The sequence below is a fragment of the Galendromus occidentalis genome, unplaced genomic scaffold (assembly GCF_000255335.2).
Source record: "Galendromus occidentalis unplaced genomic scaffold, Mocc_1.1 scf7180000076319, whole genome shotgun sequence".
In the NCBI taxonomy this organism is placed as follows: domain Eukaryota; kingdom Metazoa; phylum Arthropoda; class Arachnida; order Mesostigmata; family Phytoseiidae; genus Galendromus; species Galendromus occidentalis.
Genome location: NW_003804308.1, coordinates 719537 through 743422, shown reverse-complemented (window position 1 = coordinate 743422; position 23886 = coordinate 719537). Strand labels below are relative to the sequence as shown.

General features: G+C 51.9%; 1 protein-coding gene across 1 annotated transcript; it reads left to right on the top strand.

Moving 5' to 3' along the window:
* Positions 1-2946: 2946 nt before the first annotated feature.
* LOC100903488 (uncharacterized) lies at positions 2947-4465 on the top strand. The gene is made up of 5 exons (XM_018641834.1): positions 2947-3173; positions 3342-3532; positions 3714-3746; positions 3844-3993; positions 4105-4465. Exons 1-5 carry the CDS (start codon positions 3152-3154, stop codon positions 4237-4239), a joined length of 531 nt encoding a protein of 176 aa, XP_018497350.1. The 5' UTR covers positions 2947-3151; the 3' UTR covers positions 4240-4465.
* Positions 4466-23886: the final 19421 nt, after the last annotated feature.

Here is a 23886-nt window from a genome sequence, read left to right as displayed (position 1 = left end):
TCGCGATTTTCAGGACGAATTCGGATTCTCTCGCAAGTGAGGGAAAATGACAAAGAGGCGAGTCGTAGTCGCGTTGAATGCATCCTGAGAACACCTGGATCGAGAAATGGCTCGTAGCCTCGTGGCCCTTCATTCGAGGATCGCTATAATTTCGGAGGCGTGCGCGTGTACGATCCGGGCTGATTGTTGGTTCTTGTGGTCGTCGATGACGTGACCGCTGCCATCGTTCATCCTGCTTGTTCGTGGACCAACCGACCGGTGTGGAGAAACGAGAGGAAGATTCCCCGGATTTTCACGAGTCACGATGAAGTCCGGGAGACGATCGATACATTTTGTAGCCCCCTCGTCAATCAAATTAGAACAAAGAAGTCCAAAGCGACTAATTAGGGCGAATTACAGTCCCCTCCCTGCCCCTCCCCCCCTCCGAGCTTCTGCCCCGGCAGAACTTGGCAACAATTGGAATGGAGAGTGAATCGACAGAATAGTACGAAGTCGACTAATGCTTCTTGTTCATTGTATGTTATTTATTCATGAAACGTGCATCCGAGACCTCTTTTCTATGATGTGCTCGGATAATGATAAATGGAAAAATCGCACTAGGAGACTATTTGTTTGCACAGAGTGAGCAGTAACGACAATCGTATCACAAACAACAAGCACCACCACCACCACCACTGGATAGAACATCAGCCTCTCGTCGGAGCAGCGAGACAGCGACTAGGGACTTCGTTTCGCTACCATGGCCAATTGGTTAGGCCGCGGTCCAGGATACCTCGGGCTATTGTGCCACAGACGCCAACCGAAGGTTGTTGTGCCTTGCCGTCGGTGAGCTCTGCCGAAGGAGGAAAAACTGAAGCATGCTTGGCTTCTCGATCGTTTCTCCATCCGGCCAAGCGACCGACTAGCCGAACGAAGGCCATCCAACCCGCTGCCCAGAGGCAATTGGTCGAATCGCCGTTGCTTCACGTGAAACAAACGATCTGGCGAACTCGCGACTCGCGAGCCTACGAAGGTTCGCGGCGGATCCCGAGCTGGCCAATCGATAATTTCCGAACTCAAAATCATCGGTCCGTTCACTGTCGGTAGTTGACGCGACGGCCGACTCCGCAAGCGTTTTAGACGGCTGAGATCAAATTCACCTCTCGCGCACATCACCGGCCGAGTGCGAGGACCCATGGCGCATGTTCTCTACCTGGAGAGCGTCCTGGGAGGTAAACATATCACGTCAACATCACAGACCGGGATAATTTCTGTGAAAGGGGAATTTCGATTGGGTCGGGCTTCGAACGCCGGATCCCGTCAACTGATGGCTCCTTCTATGCCTGTGTCATCTACAAGCGGAAGATGTCATTTCCGGAGCTCAGATATCGAAAGAGACATTCTGGCTACGCTATCGCCGTTCTTCCAGTGTAATGAATTGAGGAACCGTCAGTCGTTTCGGAGGTTCGCGAGCAGATTCGGTGATACGTGGTGCCGGATGTGGAAACAATGATCATAATATCGACGGAGTCTCGCATTTTACGGCTTGTTGATTCAGCACGAATTTCCGCGTTCAGGAAAGCTCAAGGACTCGAGGGAACCAGCTCACTCATCCTTGATCTGGTGACTTCACTGATTCGGCTGTTCCCGTCGGCACAGGGATATTCGAGCTCCATCATCGAAAATCGAGCCGGTGGCACACGGTGAGGATGCGGCTCGCGACCCGAGCCGGGTGGAACACGTCTACAGCTCGCCTGCTCCGAGCTGGGCGAGCCTGCGTGCGACGCCGACGTAGCTCCGGAGGGAACCTCACGGGGGAGGAAGAGAGAGCGAGACAGAACGAATTCATTCCGGAACGTGAAGACAAAGGGGCCCGACGGGAGACTCCCGTTCTTTCTCTTGTTCCGATGCTGTCGGGGCAGAGGAGGAAGAAGCCCAACTCGCTACTCTGCGAGGGATAGATTTGTATTCAGATGCTGTCTTCGCCTTCCTCCCGTGGAGTGCCTCCGACCCGGAGTCTCGGGCAAACTCGGGGAGAATTCTGCAGAAAATAGTTCGATTAATCCCCTGCATCACCGATACGGGAGCTTCCGAAATGAAAATAGGTCGTAGTTATTTTTGAAGTTCCCCGTGCGCTCTCTCCTGTCATACTCCGGCTAAACCCGTCAGCGACATATGCCGCCGCATTCAGGTACCAGCGTCTTGTCCACGAATATTTTTTCCCGAAGAGTATTCGGTGACTCCCGACTCGAAATTACGTGACGATGACCGCTCGAATCTGCACAGGGTATTCGAGTAGATGATTCCAATCGTCGAACCCTCCGGCCTTAGGCATTCTCCCGATCGCCCGTAATCGCAGAACGGAAATGTCAATGGAGGATGGAAAAAAAAAACACTGACCGATTTTGAGAAACTGATGTCAGATGCGAAACTTGAGGCCTTCTGGAAGGAGCGGAAGGATGCTGGATCCGATGACTGACTACGCTCGATCTGACGATCCCGGGCCATCAACGACTCGCTAACGATACTTCTCATGCCTTCCGAAAAACTTCAGCCGGCATCGGCGACGATGTTCCAGAATACGCACCGGAATTCGAATGATAGATTATGTGATGTGCTGGTCCATCACGTTGAGACGCGTCGCCTGACCTTATCACAATTCTGGGAAACGATATTTTACGGGAGATGCGAAAACAACGACCTTCAGAAACCATCATTCCAGCAGCCCTTACTCAAAATTTATACGCAGGCGGGCTTCACTCTATCGCATGTGATTCGTGGGTGGTCGACGGAGCACGCCGACCGGAGCGTATCTTTCACGCTGAAATGTTACGGAGAAGCTGCGGGGTGTCGACCTGAATTTTTAGCGTACGAAATCTACGAGCGTATAATCCGAAGCCACCCGTCGGCTCAATGAGAACCAACGTGGTCTCGAACCGCTAAGTCTCACCAGGGACCTGGTCGTTTCTACGCGTAGTGTTGTGCCTTTGCATTCGTAGGAGTATGACTATCAGCTAGCGTGCGCTGAATACGCCGAGCGTTGAGTTCAGTGCGCACCGGGACCGGAGCAACGACAGCAGAAGTGCCAGTGCATCCAGAGGATCCGAGCCGACACCGACCAGTTGTGAAACTATTTCTCCGGGAATGCAGCTCTCGGACTCTCCTTCGAGATATGAATAGTTCCCCCATCTACGGTGAGCGACTCAATCGAAGCACTTTTTCTCAAGTGCCGAATCGGAGTATGTACCGGCGATTTTCGTCGGCTCCGACGAGTCGAAGCGAAATTGTGCGTCTCCATTTCGCTGACGACCCGAGCATCGAGTGGCCATTGGGGGTTGTGACTTCTGTCCGAACGCTTCCAGGATGCTTTCTCCTCCTGGCCTGGCTGAGCCTGAGCTGCCTGCACCTCACTCACAATGGAGTCGATGGCGCCCAGAAGAAATTTACTTTCCTCGATTGCGTAGCTCAGGAACATCCCGCCACGGTATCCCCACGCTTCCAGGAGTGCGTTGACGCATCCTCTTCCAGCGGAACATTGTTCCGCTTCATCAATGTAAGTTGAGAAATATAGATAGATGTCGCTTCTCGGAATCGCAACGCCCAGCACCGCGCTGCGTAGTTCGTTCCAAAACTCCGCTGCTTCGGCCGGAAGCTTCACGCACGTGGTGGTATCTTTCGTTCACGGCGGCCCCGAGACATGAAAAAGCGAATACGTGTTTTTTCCCCAAACGCAGGGCTTCGAGTGCATCCTTCGACTCGCCAATGCGGTAAGTCCATGACAATTGGAGCAAATAATGATTGTTCTCACAGGAGAGGGATTCCGGCCACTCTACGCTGTGGAATCAATAGTAGATGTTTGAGCAGATTCGGCCCGATCGCAGTGTAGACGTCGGTACACTTTTCGCGGCCGTTGGAGATTTCAAAGGCACTCGTTTCGAGAAGGCTGTTCTGGACTGTGAAGCACCGCTCCCCGCAATTAAATTCACCATCTGCATGCTGGAAAGATTCCGAGAGGTCAGTACACAGCTCGCAATAGAAGCAACCCGGGCTCAGCCCTCATCAGCCATCATCAGCGCCCCGACCCGCCAATGATCATCTAATTTCGTCGATGACTGTATTTTCCAGATATGCAAAAATCGTATTGTGATTCCTCGTCCCTCGAAAAACGGAATTGGATCATCTACTCCGGCACCCTCGTCAACGCCGCCTCGAGCAAAAACTAAACCTTCCAAAAACAGCTTGAAGAGACGACCTCGCTGAATGAATCGATTCTATACTATTCCAATTGAGGAGTTGGATTCACTCGAACTGTTCGGGAACGGGTCGTCCCAGTAGAAGAACAGTCAGATAATCCAATATTCGCAGATTTCCTTCATCCGCGATGAATTCCATGCGATTTAGGGTTAGACACTTTCCGAAGTGGACTCCTTGGCCACCTCGGCGTCGTTATACGATTCTTTCCTAACGGCATTAAATCAAATGACCTCATCAGGTATTTAGTCCTTGATTCCGCCTCAGGGAACCCGGACAAACTGACCCCTTCAATCTTCGAATCACACGCGCTCCCTCGATTCCTGGCAGAGGAGGTTGGAACAAACTCTAATTCTTGATTATTCAACGACATCCCAGGGTCGACGGCGAGTGGGGCCGCGGCTCGGTATCACGGGTCGGAAGTATCCTCAGGGTGCGAGCGAGAGCAGCTCCAGTAGTTTGTGAATTGATCCGAGTTCGGCAAGGGCGTTGGAGCAAAATAATGACATCCTCGCGGGATCTCGGCGCTGAGGTTCTCGTCCCTAGAGGAGACCGCGAACGAAACTTTCGAAAATCGCTGCCCATTCTACTTAATGACAAAATGTCATCGTGGCAATTCGTACTCGGAGGCGGCTCCCCCAGGCCGTCCGAGGAGGTGTTCGGAGCGAATGCGCTGTCGTCGCGAAGTAGAAAGCTGTTACTTAATTCGATCCGAGAGTTTCCTCCTTTGTTGGCTTCGTTATCACCCGGCACGCTCAGCAGAATGAAAGCACCTTGTCTGACATCTTATTAGTCTACCGACAGCCGTATGTTGTACACAGAGCGGTTGGAGCCAAGTATGAGCAAACAATAATACACATATTAGGCGGTTTATTCGCTCCATGGTTTTTATACGGCGGTGTGACTCCCCGTCCGACACGCTGGCTCCGCCGAACGTCGTCCTTCCCGACTTGCCATTCTAGCATCTCTCTCCGCCACCGTCTCCTTGCCCTGACACGAGAAATCGAGCTAACGAAAACGGTGACTTCGCGACCCTGAAAGAAGGTGAGTTCGGGGACGGAAGTGACCAAAGCTTCGAAAACTCCCTCGATCGAAAGAAGAATGCAGTGAATCCGAATGCGGGACCGATTTTTCGGATCAACTCTCATCTGAATCCACCAGGGCCGGAATCCTGACGCGGTTTGATTTATTCTATGGTCCATGATCCAGCCTTCAATTATTATTGTAGCTCCCGAGAGGAGGGGGCGGAAACACACTCAATCGAAGATCGTTCAATTGGGATGAGGTCCATTCCGCAAGCGGATTATTTTACGCGCTCTCCTGAGTTTCCCGTAGAAAATCCGCTGCGACAAAGGCCAATTCGGTTCCGCTGAAGACAGCCTAACCAGCAGCGGGAGACGGGGCAACGCGACGGGCGGGGGAGTCCAACATGATGTTTGGTCGAAGTCGCGACCGGGAGGGAATAGAAATGTCGCAACGCCTCGTTTCACTACGTATTGCGCAAGAGGTTAGCCGGCTGTCAAAAGCGAGAGCCCCTCGCAATGGTTAACTTCGTTCACCCGTCGGTATTCTCCTCTCCCACATCATAATTTGTCTCGGCTTCAGCGAGAGTATGAAGGCATCAGAAATATTAAAAAGGAGATAACAACCAATTTCCAGCTCCCTCGAGGTTCGCAGGTCGTTTTCCTGCCGCGAATTACTGCGCTCGTTCTTCATCAGGCTCTCGATGCGATTTGCGTCGTCGCGTCGATCCGAGTCGAGATGTGAGATTTGAAGTTGAGAGCCCCACTTCGATCCGGTGACGACATCGGTTCCTCGATAAGGCCTGAGCGTCCATGGCGATCACAATGTCGGGAGTTGGGAAATAATTGAGGATGAAGTGTACAGGTCGCGAGTCTGGGAGTATTGGGATGACATTTCTCCCCCCTGATGAATAGATTTTCGCATGCGGGCCGCTGCTCGGTGTGCGAATGATTTCTCTGTGACAAGAGTCATCTCTTTCCACGAAGCTGACCGGAAAATCGCTCCGAAGACAACCTCTTGAGACCAAAAAGTCTGCTCCAGCTCTTGAAGCCCCTCGATTCTTAAGCCAGCGCAGCGGAGCAGCAATTTTTCTCTCCATTCTTGAGATTTCGAGACGTTTCAGCACGCGCGCACCAAACTCGGAGTGAGGATTCTTCTTCGGAGAATCTCAGTCAAGTCATCGAGTCTGCCGGAGTGGTCCTCGGCCGTCTTCGTCGGCTGTAACTGCTTTCTCGATAGATTCGAAGTCAGGTGGCGAGGCTAATAATCGATTCGCTATCGGTAGATCAGAACCAATGATACACTGATATTGGAATAATATCGAGCGACCGAATGAACCCACTGCAAACAAGCAAATATCCTTGGCGACATTGTAAGCACAGGCTTGGAGTTTGAAGAAGAAAGAGGAGGAAAAACAATAGCTGGGTTGAGAGGAAGCTCCGATCGATTACTACCCGGATGCATCGCACTGCCTAAAGGAGAGAATGAGAAAAACGCCTCCGTGGGGCTGAGGAGAATTCACTACGATGTTTCAAAATAGTGACTTATTGTCCTTCAAGGAATGATTCATCTCGAAGGTCGCTCCGTGCCGCCCGGGATGGAGAGAGCCCTACGAAAAGAATCGGAAAGCACAAAATGGTTCGACTCTCTCTTGATAATCGAATGGATTATATCTCATTGATTCGATGAACGGAAATCCTCGCGAGGGTTTATCGAACCGGGAATGTCAGAGTCGTGTGCTCCATATGATGATTAGGAGTCGAGACGGTGTGTTGAGTGAGCTGAGAAATCGTGTTTCTGCGCTTGGGTGAACCAGAGGTGTCTTGCGGCCTCGACTCTCCTTCCACTTCCCGAGCTCCGTTTTCGACTTCTTTTGACAACCGCTGGGCGTGAGCGATGGTTTCTGTCGGAAGCGAGAATTTCTCATTCGAACGAGGCCTTGAATCGAGCTCAGGGGGCCAAGGACCAATTTCCGCTTCAATAATGCGCTCACTTGACCAGCAAAAGTCCATTGCTCGACGACGGCAATGACCGATTCGGATTCGTTGCACTCGAAGCTAACTCGTTCTCCCATTCGTCAAGCAATTTGAAAATCCCCCGCGGTTTTCTGAAGATCACTCTCTTCAGACTTCCGACACACAGCGCCAGATGATTTCCTGCGGATAAATGTCTGCGTCGTCGTTTGAACGAAGGTCTGCCTCTTGCATGGGATCGCTGAGCCATCTCGCAATTTTGATGTGTACCAATCAGACTCATCTCTGTTTATAGGCATGGTTTCAGAGAATGTTATCCGAAATTCGAAGATTTGGTTCTGTCACATAGCGACAGCCCGGAACGGCCAGAGCTCATCACAGATTCACCTGCCTCCCCTCGTATGAGTCAGGTCAGAACGGGGGGAATGGGGAGTCAGAATAAACCAGAGGCTCACTTTCCAAGCCAGACTCATCGGTTCGAGCACGCAGCGTCTCAGCTGGAAGGATCTCCAGTTCTCGTCATCCCCCCCGGATTTGAGTCGGAGGAGTATAATCGCGATTGCGTTGATCAGGTGGCCAGATGACTGGAAGCGATTGCATTTCCAAAGGATTCCAGCGGAGTTTACCCCGAACTATCGAGTTTCCCGAATGCGCCAGCTCAAGGAGCATCGCGAAAGGAGTTGTGCTTGAAATTTAAGAAGGTTGAGGTCCGAGGAACGTTGAGGTACATTGCCCGAGAAGGAACTATGACTCGATGATAATGAGTCTTTCCGTCCGATTCGTTAATCATTAGAGACGACGGTCAGCACTTCAGCAGTTCGAACAGGGATCGTTCAAAATAGTCACGTATCTCAAGAGCTCAGTTCTCATCAGGGAGGGAGGAGCCAGGAGAAGAAGAGCGGACAAATAACTTCGACGTGACACGGGCTTCTGAGGCGCACAAAAGTCAAAGAACAAACGAAAATCAATGTCATCCTGCCTCTAATAGAGTGCGCTCGTTTCCGAGCGCGGAACCTTACGGACACTCTTCCAGGGAGAGCCCCTCGATTCGCGGCGAGCTCTACTGATTTGAATAAGGCTCCGATCCTGGAGTTATTGCGGAACCATACGACATCCCGCTCCTTTGATGTCGTTCGTCTCTAGAAGAAACTTGCTCTCTGAAATTCTCGCACCATGACCTGCTTGAAAATGGATTTATTGATCCAAGAAGAAGAAAGGTTGAATCTCGCGAAATTCCGAATTCCCGAACATGGCAGGGCAGACCCCCAGAGACTGCGGGTCTCGAATCTGAATTTCTCCGGTGATAGGCTCCCGGAGAGCTACTAATTCATCAAGATCATCCCGAATCTGCATCTAAAAACCCCAACTGGAAATCCGATGGGTGTTCACGTCTCATTTTCAGTGGGGACTCGCCTCGGTATCTCCGCAGTTTCGGCTCGAAAGGACCCGAAAGATTCGAGTATCCGGCCATCCATTTATAAGGACTTGGCAGCTTACAGGCTATCCGTCCGCGGAACTTCATACATAGGTGGCTCAAAATCAACACGACTCGAGCGGTAATGGTAAGGAGAGCTCCCCGTCTTGCTAGCGACGGCGACGCGGCTAAGCCTAACAGATGATTGCTACTCCTCGCCTTCACAACGTCCTGTTCGTCATCTTCTTTTCGTACTGCTCACTCCATCCTGCTCTCACTCAGTCGTGTTTTCCTCCACGCCGGCGCCGGACCGACCCCTCCTCGAAGTTCCTAATCTAATCCCCAAGCTAAATGAACATTAGACTCGAGCAAAAATGTCCGCGTCACCCACCCACCAAACGATCAAGCGACTGACTTTCCGGAGGATTCCCGCCCGCCGAGCATCCACTCCCCCCATTCAATGATTTGCAGACGCAATGATGGCGAGTCCTGGCATCCTAGCAATAGCGTTGACATTGGAATTTTTTGTGCACACACTCCGGAACCATGTCCAGAAAGCATGCGGTGTTTTCTGCAGCGATGGCGGCAGAAAAGAACGTGAGAGAGAGAACTATAGTATAGGATACTCGAAGGGATACAAGTGCTTTGTCTTGACACAGTGCGGTGTATTCGCCTTGGATGCTACCACCGCCGATGTTGCTGCTGCTGCTTCGGCCATAACAACCATGAGCAGGGACTCTAAAAATAACTCTGGAAGCTTTTTTCCTGTCTTTTTTCCTCGTCTCCTCCTAGAGGCATACAACAAGAGGCGTGTGGAAAGCAAAAAAAAGAGGGAAGCCATTCACGATGCGCCCCTCATCAGAACGCTCCTAGGCTTCGATAAATATTTACTTTGGTCCGCGGGAGGATCCCGTAGGCTCGTCGGCTGGGGTCAAACACTGCTCAGTCGTTCGTTCCGAGGGTGATCAGTCCAGTTTTGAATGTGAATGGGAGCGACTTTTCGACTCGACATGTCACCACAGTCTATATTCCCGCGGTCGTTGCGGCGCGATGCGAACAGGACCGCGGGCCTGGCTTCCATTTCGTATCCGCAACCGTCGACAACGTCGACGATGTCGGATCTGCACGCTTCGTCCGGGAAGCTTCAGAGACGCAATGCGCGGATCGATGCCGGGAGTGAAAGTTGTGCTTTCGGTTGCGACAAACCCTCGTGGAGCTGGAGTCCCGTCGGAGAGAAGCGTCTCAGTCAGTCAGATTTTTCTGACAAACAGCAGGAAGCCTTCCCAGTCCGGCCGTCACCACAACCGACTCCCACAAACGCCAGGATGCTCTCGACGGTGACGACTGAGTGAGTGAGCCAGACAACAGACAAGGGAATGAACAGATGGAAAATTTCAATCAGAAACTCCCCGTGGAAGTTTCAAAGCGCAGGATGACTCCGCTGTCTTTGTTGCGCATTTTTTTTTCACATGTAGTGTTCTCTTCGGATGCCGTGCTGCCGTCGGCGTTCGAATTCGTCCGTCCGAAGGTCGCCTCGCCGTTCCCCTGCGGCCGTCTCCACCGACTGCATTACAGACGAAGGCAAGCCCTGGAAAATAGATCCACTGGGAAATGAGAGCCCTTGTAAGCAAGGAATCTTGATCCATCTGACCTGCAGATTGTCCTGCCTGGTCCCCTGCGATACCTTGAAACGAATCAGCCAAATGGGGTTGACTGCTCGGACGCGGACGATGCGGGGAGTCTATCATAAGGAAAAGTCCGTCCACATATGGGAAAAAAGACGCAGGCGCCGCTCCGGTTTTTACGGGAGAGACAGTTTTCGTAGGACTGCGTTGCCGTAGATTGGAACTCCTTGAGGATCTGTCTCTAACCAGAACATGGTGAGGGAATAGTTCTCATATTATTCATGGCTCCATAAGTGAGGCTTCCGTAAGAGGCCAAGACCTCTTGTCCGTCTCTGTCCCGCCTGTCCACCATTGAGAGGAGCAAGCCGAATCCTCGCTCTCTAGAGGACGTACGTGTATTTTTTGTGTGGAATTCAAGATGATATTTAGGTAGTGTTGTATGTCGATGAGCCCGATTTACGTCACTTCGCATTGATAAAGAACGAATCTCGCCGTATACTTCAACTTCCTTCCATGCTCGCATACCGTGACGTGCATACCGTGTGAGCAGTGTGAAGAGAAACTCTTTGCTCCCATCTGCCGAACAGAACAGAGGGCGCGAGGGAAGTCTACCTCAATGAGCCTTTCACGCGATACTGCTCCGGGAGAATCGAAAGGAAACTACCGTATGTGGACTCCATCCGATGCTTTTGACGTGAAACGTCTTTGAAAAGGTTGGCCTAGTATTTCACCAAAAGTGTGACGAAACTTGTCCATTTTCTACGCCCTGCAGCTCCGTGCCTTCTACACCGATCGACACCCAGTTGGTGTCTTTAGATAGCAAATTTACGGCACATCAATTTCATATCCTTCCTACGGAATTCCCACATGCCCAGATCAACTCCTGGAGGCGAGAATGACACCCTGTGCGCCCTATTCGCCCGTGATCATGGCTGGTCCTGGGAGAGGGCGATTTCAAATTTCCAGAGCGCGCGTAACGGCCCAATGGCTAGCACCTCTTTCAAAACTCAGAAGAAGATATTTTACACTCAGATGAAGATATTTTCCACTCAGAAGAAGATATTTTCCACTCAGAAGGAGATATTTTCCCAACTTCGGTGAAGAGTTCGACTTCACCAGTGATAATGAGACCTAAAAGTACGAGCTGAGTTTAAAAGGATAATGACGATGCTCGAGTCTTACGAATGGCCATTCCGACGACGTTTCACGTCCTCTACACGGTAGTGGCTCTGCTGCTACCTCTGAATTTTTTGCTCCCGCTACGGTGCTCATGGAAACCCACAGTCCTAAGTCAAAATTCGCGACCCAAGATGATGGAGGCTATCAAAGGCCACAAGGAAACGCTTATTGTTAGCTAAACTGCTAAACCGGAACACAGGACCCCGGCGGAGGATTCGATAAATAGCACACAGTCGAACTTCAGACGGGATATCAAACGGTTGAGAATCTTCCCGAGCGAGGTGGCGAGACACAACGGAGCTCAAGCGGGCTCCGTGAGCGAGCCTCCGCGCACGGGATGCTGACTGACAACATTCTCTCTGGGTCCTTGTCGTCGGAATACCATGCGGCGAACTCCAACACCAGTGGTCTTCGAGATTCCCGAAAACTTCCGAAACCGATCATTATCTTCGCATCCATAGCGACGATGCCCAAGTCCATTCAACAATATGCCGTGGAGGTAGGAAAATCCGTCTCACGGACCAGGTGGTGTAAGTCAACGATAAAAATGATGAACCATGATGATTGGGAAATCGCCCCATGATTCTTTCGGTCCCATGATAGAGTGAGATCTGATAGCCAACGGCAGCGATTGACCCTTGCCGAGAGAAGCCTCCTGTCTTGAGAGTAGGCGATTCGTGTCCCTTCCGTGGATCGATCTACAACTCCGAAGAACAGCTGTTCCCACGAATATCTGTCCGTTTGCGTGTCTAGTCAAAGAATTCCGTCTCGACTAGTCCAGACAGCTATTCCGCTCCTCACGGTCGGCACAAGTAGTCCTCCAACTACTTCTCACAGTGCTGGCTCGGTAGCAGGCAGCAGCATTATTCCAGCTCCGGATGTTAAGCTCTGGGAAATGCAGCACTTCCAATACGATAGAACCGTGAGGGATCTGTTATGCACGCGATGATTCCGCGTCAACTGCAGTATGTTGGTCCAATACACGCATGCGCGAGTTTCGACGGGACGCCCGTGAAACGCTGAGTTCCGCGATGGCTCTTCTTCTTCGAGGAACAGAGGCGATTGATCTAGGAATAGAGGAAAAGTTCGGCGGCTACATGGCCTCTTCCTCGAATTGTGGCTCCGCGCTATTCTCTGCCGCCGCCGTCGGAGTAAAGTTGGAGCAATCGCTGCCTCTAATGAAGTGTCGATGTCTTTGAGTGCGAGACGAGCGATGAAGGTATCTCGCGACTTAACGCTGTCGTTTCGCCGTCACCACCGAAGCCGTCGCTCGGCAGTTCGGTAGGGCTCGCCTTGTATCGCCATTGTACGAGAATCGCAGCCTGTTCCTCCCCCGTCCGCTCAGCCGAGTCCATCAAGGGTAGGAAATGAGCTGGAAGATCTAAACTCGTTCTCGATAATAACAATTTCTCCCTCGAAAATGCAGACGGCGCCTCCTAACGCACATCTGAAGTAATATATTAATTCATACCAGCGGTGGCGATAACATTTGCGAAGGGAGTCGCCATTCAACCGATGTGAGTCGTCTGCGGAAATACATCACCAGCGTAGTTCTCAGCGTCACATTCAGCCCGAACGGGAAGACATGCTCTTTGGGAACAGAATGTTCCGTAAACCCCATGCTCCTGGTGGCTGCGGCTCGCTGACTCGACTGTGTACCCATTCGGTCACCTCGGGTTACATTATTGATCATGGACTGGCCGCCTGGGCCTCGGGTTTCGCCTACGCTATTACAGTTTGAGCGAGCGAGCGAGCGAGTTTTCTTCCGATGTGTCTGCACTCGATCCGCCTCCTACGAGACCAACGTGGAAAATTGCCCAAGTTTCCATCATTGGATATTGGCGTGATCCCAGGAGAATTTTCCGGGAGCCTCAGCGCTACGTTGTATCCACAGCCTGTCCGAGTGATTACGGGACAACCTAATCCGCCGACTACCTGATTGGCAGCTGTCGTCGGGAACGCGTTGACCATCAATGGTCACCGTTCGACTCGCGGAATCATTGTCGGAAAGCGACAAATAATATGTTCGACCGTGCGAGCCGTATACGAATATTTCGGTCGCTGTTTTCGGGGATTTTGATTGAAACATCGTCCCCTGATCCGACAGGGAGGTGAGTCTGAACGGCGAAGCGGATGATGAAGCCCAATCCCTCCACCGTACAAAAGTTCGTCGCTCGGTCAGAAGAAACATTGGTACCCAGTCGTTCGGAAGTTCGCACTCCTCGAATATGAGCCCAAAACGATCAGCGACAGCGACGATGAGCATCAGTAGCTCGATTCCGAGCTCCTGATGCTGCCTGATGCAGCACTGAATAGGCGAGCGACCGTCCGGCGCAAACGTGCGCCGGTCCACCTTGAGTGCGGAAATCAAAGCCCCTAACTTGACTTTACTCGTCCACGTGGGCTGACAACTCCTGATCGCGAGTCGGGCAAGGGAAGACTGGCGATTTCTCCTGAACGTCGCTAGTAAACCCATGTAAATGGACTTCGAGACACAGGGGATCGTGTTTACGGCCTCCGAGAGGAGACCGGCGGATACGGCGCTCCGCCTGATGCAAATGCGCTACATTTCTCTTAGATGTTCTCCTTGGCTCCAGGCTGTTTAGCGATTCCATCGTCTACCATTCGGCTCGTCGGCTCCCCTCGGATTCCTCCTCAGCGTCCCCCCCCTTCCCCCCGCCGCCGAAAAGACTTCCGTACCTAAAAGCGAGAAACGCCTATTCGACTGCGCAGATCCGGACCATGGTGAGACACGAGTCCCGTGATGGGGAAAATGACGGGCTTCCACCACGGAGGAGTAGTACGCATACCTTCAGATGCTTTGTTCCGAGTTCAGTGACAGCAGCGCCCGACGGCACTCGATCCCGTGCTGTTGTCTGGTCCGAAAAGGCTTGCTACCGAAAGTTCACTCACTTTTCTACTGTGAGTAGGTGGAGAAGAGCGGATAGACGAAGAAACTTGGGAGTCGTCAGATGCAGCTCCTATGATGCGGACGAGTGGTCAAGCAAGGAGTCGACTTCTGCTCATAGGCTCCCGACTGAGAAATAGCAACAAGGCATCCCACCCCGAGTATAAATAGCTTTTGTAGCGATGTTGGTATTGCGTCGTATAAAAAGTAAGTATATTGCTCACATTCATCTACGCTCGAGGGCAAAGATGCCCATTCAGAGTAAGAGAGCGGGGGGGAGTGGCTTGCCTAACCAGGGGAGGAGGAATTTACTTCTGGAATGAGTTTCGATGATTGCCACACATTCTGGAATGCCGACCTACGGCCGATCGAAATGAGAGCAATCTTGCCGCGAACTCGGGCTCCTGAAAGTGTGCTTTCCTACCACTGCCACTGCCGCACACTCGAGCTGCGTTTTCCCGCTCAAATGGATGACGTCGGGTGAGAACTTTTCCATCCGAACTCCTAATATTCCGGAGAAAAAAATTCAAATGTTCGAGACTTTGAAATGAGGCAGCGACTTGCTGACACGAGAGTGCCGACTCAGTTTTCGGTTCCCCCGGGACTCATTCGCTGGAGGGGTCGGGAGAGTATGATATTATCCTTTCGGGCAACATTCGCTCATAATCGCCAGTCTGTCTACTACATGAGTGATGGATCGGCCAAGCTCACCGCGATGTTATGCCGTGTCCCACGTGGTAAGACGCGATCGATCTCCAGCAAATAACGCCCTCTTCTTCGGTCTCGGATGGCGCTGACAGTCGATATGGAAGTCTCGAAAATTCACCGAGCTTTTGCGGGAAGGAAGGTGAGGAGAGGCGCCAGCCGTGGAATTTCGCGCTATTCCCTCCCCATTGAACCGGTCAGTCTGACTATACGATATTCGGAATGCTTGATCTGAGCATTGTTGTTTTAGCTTAGCCAACCCATCTCCACGCAAGTCGCGCCCAACTACATTGGACGCTTATCTGTCCCCTGAAGACATTAGCTCTCGCCGCAAACAGAAGTTCAAATGACTTCGCAGTTCGCTCCAGCGTTCATTCGTCCGCGAGCAATGCCGTCAGGGGTGCTTCGGGAAACCGTCGTCGTCGACAGCCTCCGAGTGAGTCTTCGAGCTGAGACGACTCACTCGTGTGCTGCCGGGCGAGCTTGCGCGAGTCAAGCACCAGACAAGCATACGGGACCCCTCTCTCTCCTGCTTGCGAGCAAGTTGTATCAGCGATGATGCCGTCGCCGCGTCGCTTTTCCAAATGAAGCGGAAACTTTGCAAGCGAGCGAGGGAAAGTCGACGTTGTTTCATTTATTTTTCAGGCGCAAAACGTTCTCTCTCTATGCTGCCGCCATTAAACAAAATGACATATGCACACCACGCGGCGCGTGTTTTTCGTTCACATCGATCGCGTGATGGCAGTCTGGCCGTCAACGCCCGCGCCGCTTTCATCACCGTAGGGTTCCGGTGTGGCAGGTTTCAATATTCGTCGCCTACATCGTGTCCCCACCGCGAAACCGCCCGGCGATTTGCTATATTCAGACTTCAGCAATTCAGCGAGGTGCTGGTAGGAGGTAGTCCCGCGTAGGGTTGCTTCTTTCGTCAAGATAGCTCACATCGAGAGAAAATTCACATTCCCAGTCGATCCTAAGTAGAGGAAACACTCCCGGGAACAGGTGCTCCGATTCATTCTTTGATAGTGTGGTATGGATAATTGCCACCTGGAGATTCCCTGCCTTGAATCAGCAAGCTTCACAGCTGAAGTTTTCCGATCAAACATCTCTCCAGCAGAACCCTGGATCGACTGAGTTGAGAGACGTCTCCAATCGGCATGATTTCGACTTCGTTTACATTTTTGGAATTAGGGCTCGAGATCGCCTCTCAGATTCCAGAAGTGACGGAATCCGGCGGAGAACAAACTCTGGGACTGATCTCCTACAGTGATCGAGAACGCGTGTCTCACGTCATGACTCATGACCGACGGGGTCTTCACGTCTTTGAATGAGAAATCGGCTGACTCGGCCTGAACGAGTACTCCGCTAAATTTCGGAAGTCTTATCGGATTGGACTCGGGAACTCCTCGGATGATACACTCGAGGATTTGCGAATCAGAATGTCCTCCAAAAATTACTTCTCCGTCATCAGGAAACTACTTCTGCTCTGTCCAGAAAATGAAGCGAGGAACTCGGAGCTTGCACTCTCGGGTAAAGCGCGAGAGTTCCAGAATTCATCCCCGACGGAGCGCCAGAGAATTACTCGGGGAACCGTGAGCCAGGGAACCGTGCCATCTCAGAGTGGGAAGGAAAAGTTTTTGCAAATGTTCTCGTCCAACACGGTTACGAAGTTGGCGCGTCTGACATGACCAGTAATATTTTACAGGCCGAAGGATAGAAGAAGAAATAGAGAACTAGAAAGAATTTCTCCTTGTTTCCCAGTCGATCCCGGAGAGCCCGTGCAAGTTCCAGATGTCTTCAATCTTGGCAGCGAGGGCGAAGCGGCGCGGCGGCATTTGCCGCTGCCTCCACTGCGAAGATTGAGAGGACGTCATTTGGGCTCCGTTGTTTGAACTCCGGAATGTCGGAGTTTTTTCCTCTCTTTTTATTTCGCTTTGTGACCAAAAGCTTTGTCGGGCCTCACACGAGTCGACAGGGGTCGTGCCAAAATGTTTGACTTTGAGCGCTTCGCTGCCGCTCCTGACAGAGGTCATTGAGATCTTGATTGAATAGCGAAACCAGTGGCCTGCTGTGATTCACGTGTGAGTCTCCACGAAAGATCTTCCCACTTCACTTCGAGGAGCTCCTCGCCGGACAGAAGTTCTTGCGCATCATCAATCTGGTCCTGTTGTCTCTCGCAAAAGATGTTTTCCTCTTTCAATGGGAGAAGTTGCCGGGAACTTCGATGGCTTCTCTGCGAAGTGTGGGCCGGGGAGAGAGGACGTCTCAATCGATGAGAAGGTCCTCCCGGGGTCGTCGCCTTCGAAAGACAGAGAACATCTGCCAAGGGATTCCGTCCTTGACGGACCGAGCTAATCGCTGCTCTGGGCCACGGCGGAGCGCTATCGTCTGAGCTCCTCTTCTCCCGAAGCCTCCTGTCGGCGTCCCCCATCCGGAGTCAAGGGATCGCCCGTGGGTCCGATCTCTCTCTCTCGTCAGGCCCAGAAACCCACGGCGAATGACCTACCCGACTCTCCCCACGCTCAATGCTTGCGTATGGCACGAATGTTTCCTTAGGTCGACCAGAGACCACTTTCCATGAGACGCGAGGAAGTTCTCGCGGGCGAAAGAACTTCGCCCCATTCAAATCGGCCTCGTATTTCATAATGAGCGGAGCTCCAAAGTTTTCCTCAGGTCAGCCCAGCCCTGGAAAGTTCGGAAGATGAGGAGATTCGCCATCGGTTCGGACCGGAAGCTCTGTTCCGGGATGTTTGTAACGACGCTTTCGGACGTTTCGGCTCCTCAAATAGCTTGAAGCCGAACGCGCGTCCAAAAGATAGATCTATAGACTGAGATTCGAGAAATGTTTTCTCCGGTGAAGCGGTGAACGGAGACGTTCCTGACATTACGTAAAAGATTCGCATGATCCTCTCTCTCCTACCTCCGATTCTGGAGGGTGCGAGGTTCCACCTCTGCAGGGAATGTTTGTATATCGCTGTATTTAGTTAAATCTCGCGACAACGTACTCCGTCGCAACGAGTTTTCGGTGAAACGAATTTTCTCTTTTTTTTGCCTTCTTACCACGGGAATGGAGCTAGGAAAAAAATGTTGCAGCGAATATTCATCACAAATCAAAATGAACGGATTTCGCCGGTCCCGCAGGGCTCTTCGTCACGATATTTCGCTGTATTTCCCCATCGCTCGTGGAACGCTATAGAGAGACTGGAGATTCTAGAATCAAATTTTGATATGGCACCTGCACGTTTATTCTCGGATGCATTTCCAAGAATGGTCGTCATGTTCGCGCTCCTTTCCAGCCAGCGAGCATTCCGCGTCGACCGTCGCATATCAACCTCTCTCCGACGCTCAAAGACATTCAGTCGCAAGAGCAGTAGAGAACACAACGACCGACGCAACGTCGACAGAACTGCCGACAGTGCGGGAGAAAGATCTTATAACTCTGCTTGGGTCTGTCGTGAAGGTCCGTTGATATTCGGAAAACCTGCCATCCTCTAACTTTGTTTTCAATGGCTGCGTGCTCTCGATGGCGTCGGTACACGACCATGACCGTGCTGGAATGTCACCAGCAATCAGAGCAGCAAGCCTCGGACGATTTGTCAGCTGCGGTGCATTCCGTTTCCCGCGAGCAAACGGAATTCGTTTTGCCGCTTGCGTCACAATAGTCCCAACAAACTGAGTATCGACCAACTGTCGGGACAGGGGGGCGGGCTGCTCTGCGGAACTGTAGTCGCGGGCGCCGGGATGCTCGTGTCGTTGTCGGGGAACATCGCGTCGGGAATAGCGGCCACGCAAAGGCTCATTAAATTCAACTGTCCAAAAAATCTGATACGTATCTCGCAATACAATAGCTTCTGGTCGAGCGCATCCGTCCGAACGCAACCAGTGCCTGGAACTTCTCTCCCTTTCTCGGCTTCCGCCCACCCACGCTGAGTGTCAGTCAGTTTACCCGAACTCAGCCTCTGGGATCGTTGACAGCGTTAGATGCGCCTCCCGTCATTCTTGTTTCCGTTCCGGTTGTCGTTGAATCGGGAATATTCCCTGTCCGGAGCGGGAATAACAATGTATCCGAGGTATGCTCCCTATCGGGCCGATTGCCGACTGCGGAGCGTTTCGAGCCGAGTCCATGGCTTCTTTTTTGTCTCGATATACACTCGGCGTTCCGTCGCTTGAAACGCCGCTCGACCAGCTCGACATGTCAGCCCCATCTCTGCTTGATTGCAATCTCCGCAACTCTGCGTTCTGTCCCCCCGAACTCATTGAGTTCCCGCCCGCCCGCCGCAACTCGTACTGCACGAACCCCCTCGGCGCCATTGTCTGCGTGGCAGGCCTTCCAAGCAAGCAGGAAACACCAGCCTAGCGTAGTTTGATAGCTGGCACCGATGCAACAAGCGGCTAATTGGCAACAGTGCTGAGCGATTGTCATGGAAACTTGGCCGGACAACTAGTTTCCTTATCGGTCCTTCCAATACAGACCCGGACAAATAGAACATTTTCTAACGGCGCCTCGCCACCGGATGGAATGACCTGTTTTGGACTCCAAGCTCCTGGATTCTGATCGGGAGATTTTCCCGAGTTCTTCTTCGATGCTTGTGAACCCTCACAAGTATTCATATCGCTCAGGGGAGCTCGCGGACGATAGCCGAATCGCATTCTGACTTCAGGCCATTGTCAAGCGGCAACGGAGTAGCCCGAGATGCGACTCTGCCAAGAAAGAGTGGAACCCTCGGTTCCGTCTACTGTATGTAAATCTCTGTTTCATCAACATGTCTCACATGTTGCTCCCGAATGGGAATGTCGGGACACCGCCATTCGCAGAAATAGAACGGTAGACTTGTCTCTCCTCTTTTATGGTACGAAGCGACTTGACGGATTCCTCTCCGAGGTTCCGGTGCGCAACGCGGCCATTCGGTGTCGTTCGGACCGACGCGACGCCTAATTCCGAACTCCTTTCTATGCGGTCGTTCCGCTGGTGCAGTCTGGTGCCGACGTTGGAGTTTCCCTTGAGAGAGCGTTTTTTTTCGCTTTCAGTCAGTCAATTCTGCGAATATTCCGCGAGCGAGCGCTGTTTTCGCTCTGTTGATTTCTACGCGACGCTCCGGTACTGTTGCTGTGGCAGAACGGGGACGGGGGTTGGGAGGAAATCCAAAGCGAGACGAAGCTGCTCAACGAGCGGTCGCCGGGTCGCCGCATGGCTCGACCCGTTTGGATAACGATGACGAATGTCGAGGCCGCAAAGTTCAAACCGAGGCCGCTGGCCTCTGATCGAAGCTCTGCGGAGACTTCCCCTCGAGCTCGGATGATTGAGACGTCAGCAGAAGAAAGAAACGCTTTCCAAGCCTTCAATGACCTTGTACGTATGTGTAGAATCATTGATAAGTGCCATCGGATCAGGTCCATTACGAGCAGCGAAGGAACACCTTGTTTATTAGAGAAGGCCTTGATGGACCTGAATGGATCCATGAGCGCTGATAGTCCACTGTTCAGCAACGCTCCTGTGACTCTTGTCTTGGTTCCGTTTCCCCCTCCCGTACCTTGTCGGCCTTATGTTCGGCGATCGGAAAGAAGATCGACGACCGAGTGAGTGTGGAAACAAATAACTTGAGCGGAATCCACGATGAAGTCGAAAGGAGGACTTGGAAAAAAAAGCGAGAACAGGCACGGCTGGATACGAAAACTAAGATTTGAAAGGAATGCCACGAGGGGCTGGAATTCGGCCTTCCTTTGATTTAGAGCTGGAGTGCGATCGAGGTTTTCCACGGCTTGTGGCCGTCGATGACGATTCTTGGGCTCGCGGCAATCTCCCTCCCAAAGAGTACACTTGCAATGATGACTGGAGGCATCGGTACAAGGCCTAACAAACCCTTTAACTTCACCATATCCCCCGCGAAGAATCGAACGAGTAGTTTTCTCGTCCCAAAAGTGTGGCTGGGAGTCTTAACGCCTGCGCCTCTCGAACCTAAATTGTCAAATAGGTGTCGACGAGGTTGACTGAATACAGAGAGGTCGTCGGTGCTATCGATAGCTATGATTCTATATACGGAAAATGGAGAGCTCTCCGCGCTTGGGGGAGGAGGGGGGCATGGGTTGTGAATTGGTCCAAGCACCCCTGAGAGCCACGAACTCGACGGTGTTGTCTTACCTTGAACGCCTTCGAATATTCTACTGCGGGACGAATCCACTACGACCAGCGATCCCGGTGTCTTATGCTGCGAATCACAACTGCGGGCTCCGAACGGGGGGAGACTCCACAGTTTAAGGCTGAGAATCCCTCGAATCGCTCTGAGTGGATTTATTGCAGGGCGATTCCAGCGGAATATAGAGAGGAGACTTAATTAGTTCAGCCAATCGAGCTTATTCTGAAATCGATCCACAGGGAGATTATCTCATCTATTCAGGGAAAGCTCCGCGAGCCCTCGAGAAGCGGAGCCCCCGCTCATATGTCTCAAGAATTCTGTTTCCACCACATGCGGCAATTGAGATGAAACATGCAGGAGTCCGACGATGTATAGAGGAACTTCACTGCCGTGTCGTCAGAAACTCGAGTCCTGCCTCAGAAACGAAACCACTGCCTCGAAAAATGCGCGACCTTGTTCTCTTGGGATTTTTAACTCTTAGGAGAGGTTCCTTGCTCCCTATACATGATTTCATAGGGTAACCCAGAGCTCGACTTCAAACAGAACGGAGTCGGATGGAAGACAGCGCTCATCTGATATTTGAAAATTCTCTGAAAAACTTCAATGGAGATTAAGATCTCCGACTGAGGGAAGACATCGAATGTAGGTCCAGACTCGGAATAAGCTACCTTAAGTCTGATTTCCTGGAAAATCCGTATATTTTTCACTTGGAGCTTCGCCCTTGTGTCCCTCGAATCTGGCAGCTCGCTAGATTCATATCACGCTCTATGAAGTCTACTAAGCTTCCCTGTTTGATCCTCATGGGCTCCTCTCTCTGACTTACCGGAGACTAATTCAGCTGGTCTGTCCACCATCGATGTGACAACCCCTATCGCTACCTGCTCGCCAAAGATGGCAGTCCCACAGTCTCCAAACATTCAGCGATCATCGGTGAGAATCTCGGTCGCAGAAAATGAACCAAGGATTGCTCCAGACAGGAACCGGGACGAATAATTCCGGCAGAGATTGCATTTCGTCACTGGTCCTCATTCAGCATGAGACTGGAACCTCAACATCTGATCCAGGACTCGGCCCTCGAGGCAGAGTCGTATCGAGTTTCCTCATTCCGAGACGAAGGAATCGTTTTCGGACGCCAATAGACTGTATGCAAGGAGCTCAGCAGCCATTCATACTGCTCACGCCCACTTTCTCCATGCTCAATTGGCTATGGAGCAAAAACCCTCACAGCGCCGATGGATCATTTAGCGTCTCCTGAAAGAGAGAGAAGAGTCTCTGCAGAGTGCTCCCTTCTAGTGGCTCTGAGGGCCACAACCTGACAGACAGGACATCGTTGCAGCATGACAATAGCCTGGAAGAGGGAGTAAGACTGATGTTTCGTCAAGAGTGCTTGACGCTCTCTTGGTCGGGAGTCCCTACTCGGGACTCCTGTTCAACGTAAGGGCGCCGCCTCTCAACAATCACGGAACGGTTTTGCGTGACTCTACTCTGTTTCGCGTCCCATTAGGCGGAGTCCATTGAGCGTTCGGAATGATTGAGCTTGACGTTGCGAGCCCAGCAACCGAGCAAGTTCTGTGGTGGAGAAATCAATTCCTGGTTTCGGTGCGCATGCATACCACGGATAAACAGTTTCTGACCTCGAACTGCTTATGCTGCGAGCGACCAGACGCGGCCAGAGTTCTGCTAACAGGGCCCCGGCCCTCGCAGCCTGGTTCCATCAGGGAGAGTCTTCCCTGGCTGCTTCACCAAAAAAAAAAGAGGAATTCTCCTTCGCTTCTCTAGGCGAAATCCCTTCGGCCCACCGGGGAAAGTTTGCACCCGGTTCAGGAGTAGGTCGCGGTGGTGGAGCCGCAGTCGACGTTCCAAGTTCGGGAATCGACGGAGAGCACCTCAGGGTGATACCGAGGAATGTATTTCACAAGTGGAAGAGCGGCGGTGAAGCAACGAGCTTTCTCAGACCGGTCTCGCCTTCACGAAGAGTAGTCGCTGCGCTGGCTTCCTAACTCCAGCCGCAACTCGCGCATCGCGTCTCGCCGGATTTCCGCTTGCGGTCGGTCGGAATTCAATGCTTGGTTGGAGCAAACTGGGTTGCTTTAAGCATCGAACGAGTTGATTCGGATGGGTTCTCGTGGAATTATGAGTCTTAGGGTCTTAGGTGAATGTCCTGGGAAATTCCCATGAAGTATCCGCATTACGAGTCTGAGACGCCTAACCCGACACTGGCCGGCGCGGCTCCGAGGATTTTCGTGGTGCACAGCATCCAAAGCGAGACTTATTAGCGAGACTTATCGTTCGTGTTGATTCTCTCAGGCGCCACTGATGACTTTGAGTCCTCTATTTAAGGGTTCCACAAATCTCATCCAGCGGATTTCCGACATGATCTTTGGGCGCTCAAACAATAAGCTGATAATGATCGAGAGCTCGGAAGGCTTTCATTGAGGGAAAACAGGTAATCTCTTTTCGCGTATTTTTAATCGAAATACAAAAAAACAACCCGAGGAGTCGGTGACCCCGTCTTCAACGATTACTTTGTACAATCTAATATACATTTGATTCATATACACATGTATGTTGACTTTACATTGTTCCTGCCGCTCGCATCCGAGCAACTTCTGCTCCGTCTTGTTTCCCCATCCCACGACGGGCCGTTCGCCAACTGCCATTTAGACCCCGAAACCCCCTCCCCCCATCCTTCGGTCTC

Excerpts from the sequence above, each read along its gene's own strand:
- LOC100903488 (XM_018641834.1), top strand. The coding sequence starts at position 3,152 with ATGAATAGTTCCCCCATCTACG. Across the intron at positions 3,533-3,713 it reads CATTGTTCCGCTTCATCAAT|GGCTTCGAGTGCATCCTTCG; the intron begins GTAAGTTGAGAA and ends CCCCAAACGCAG. Across the intron at positions 3,747-3,843 it reads TCCTTCGACTCGCCAATGCG|ATTCGGCCCGATCGCAGTGT; the intron begins GTAAGTCCATGA and ends ATGTTTGAGCAG.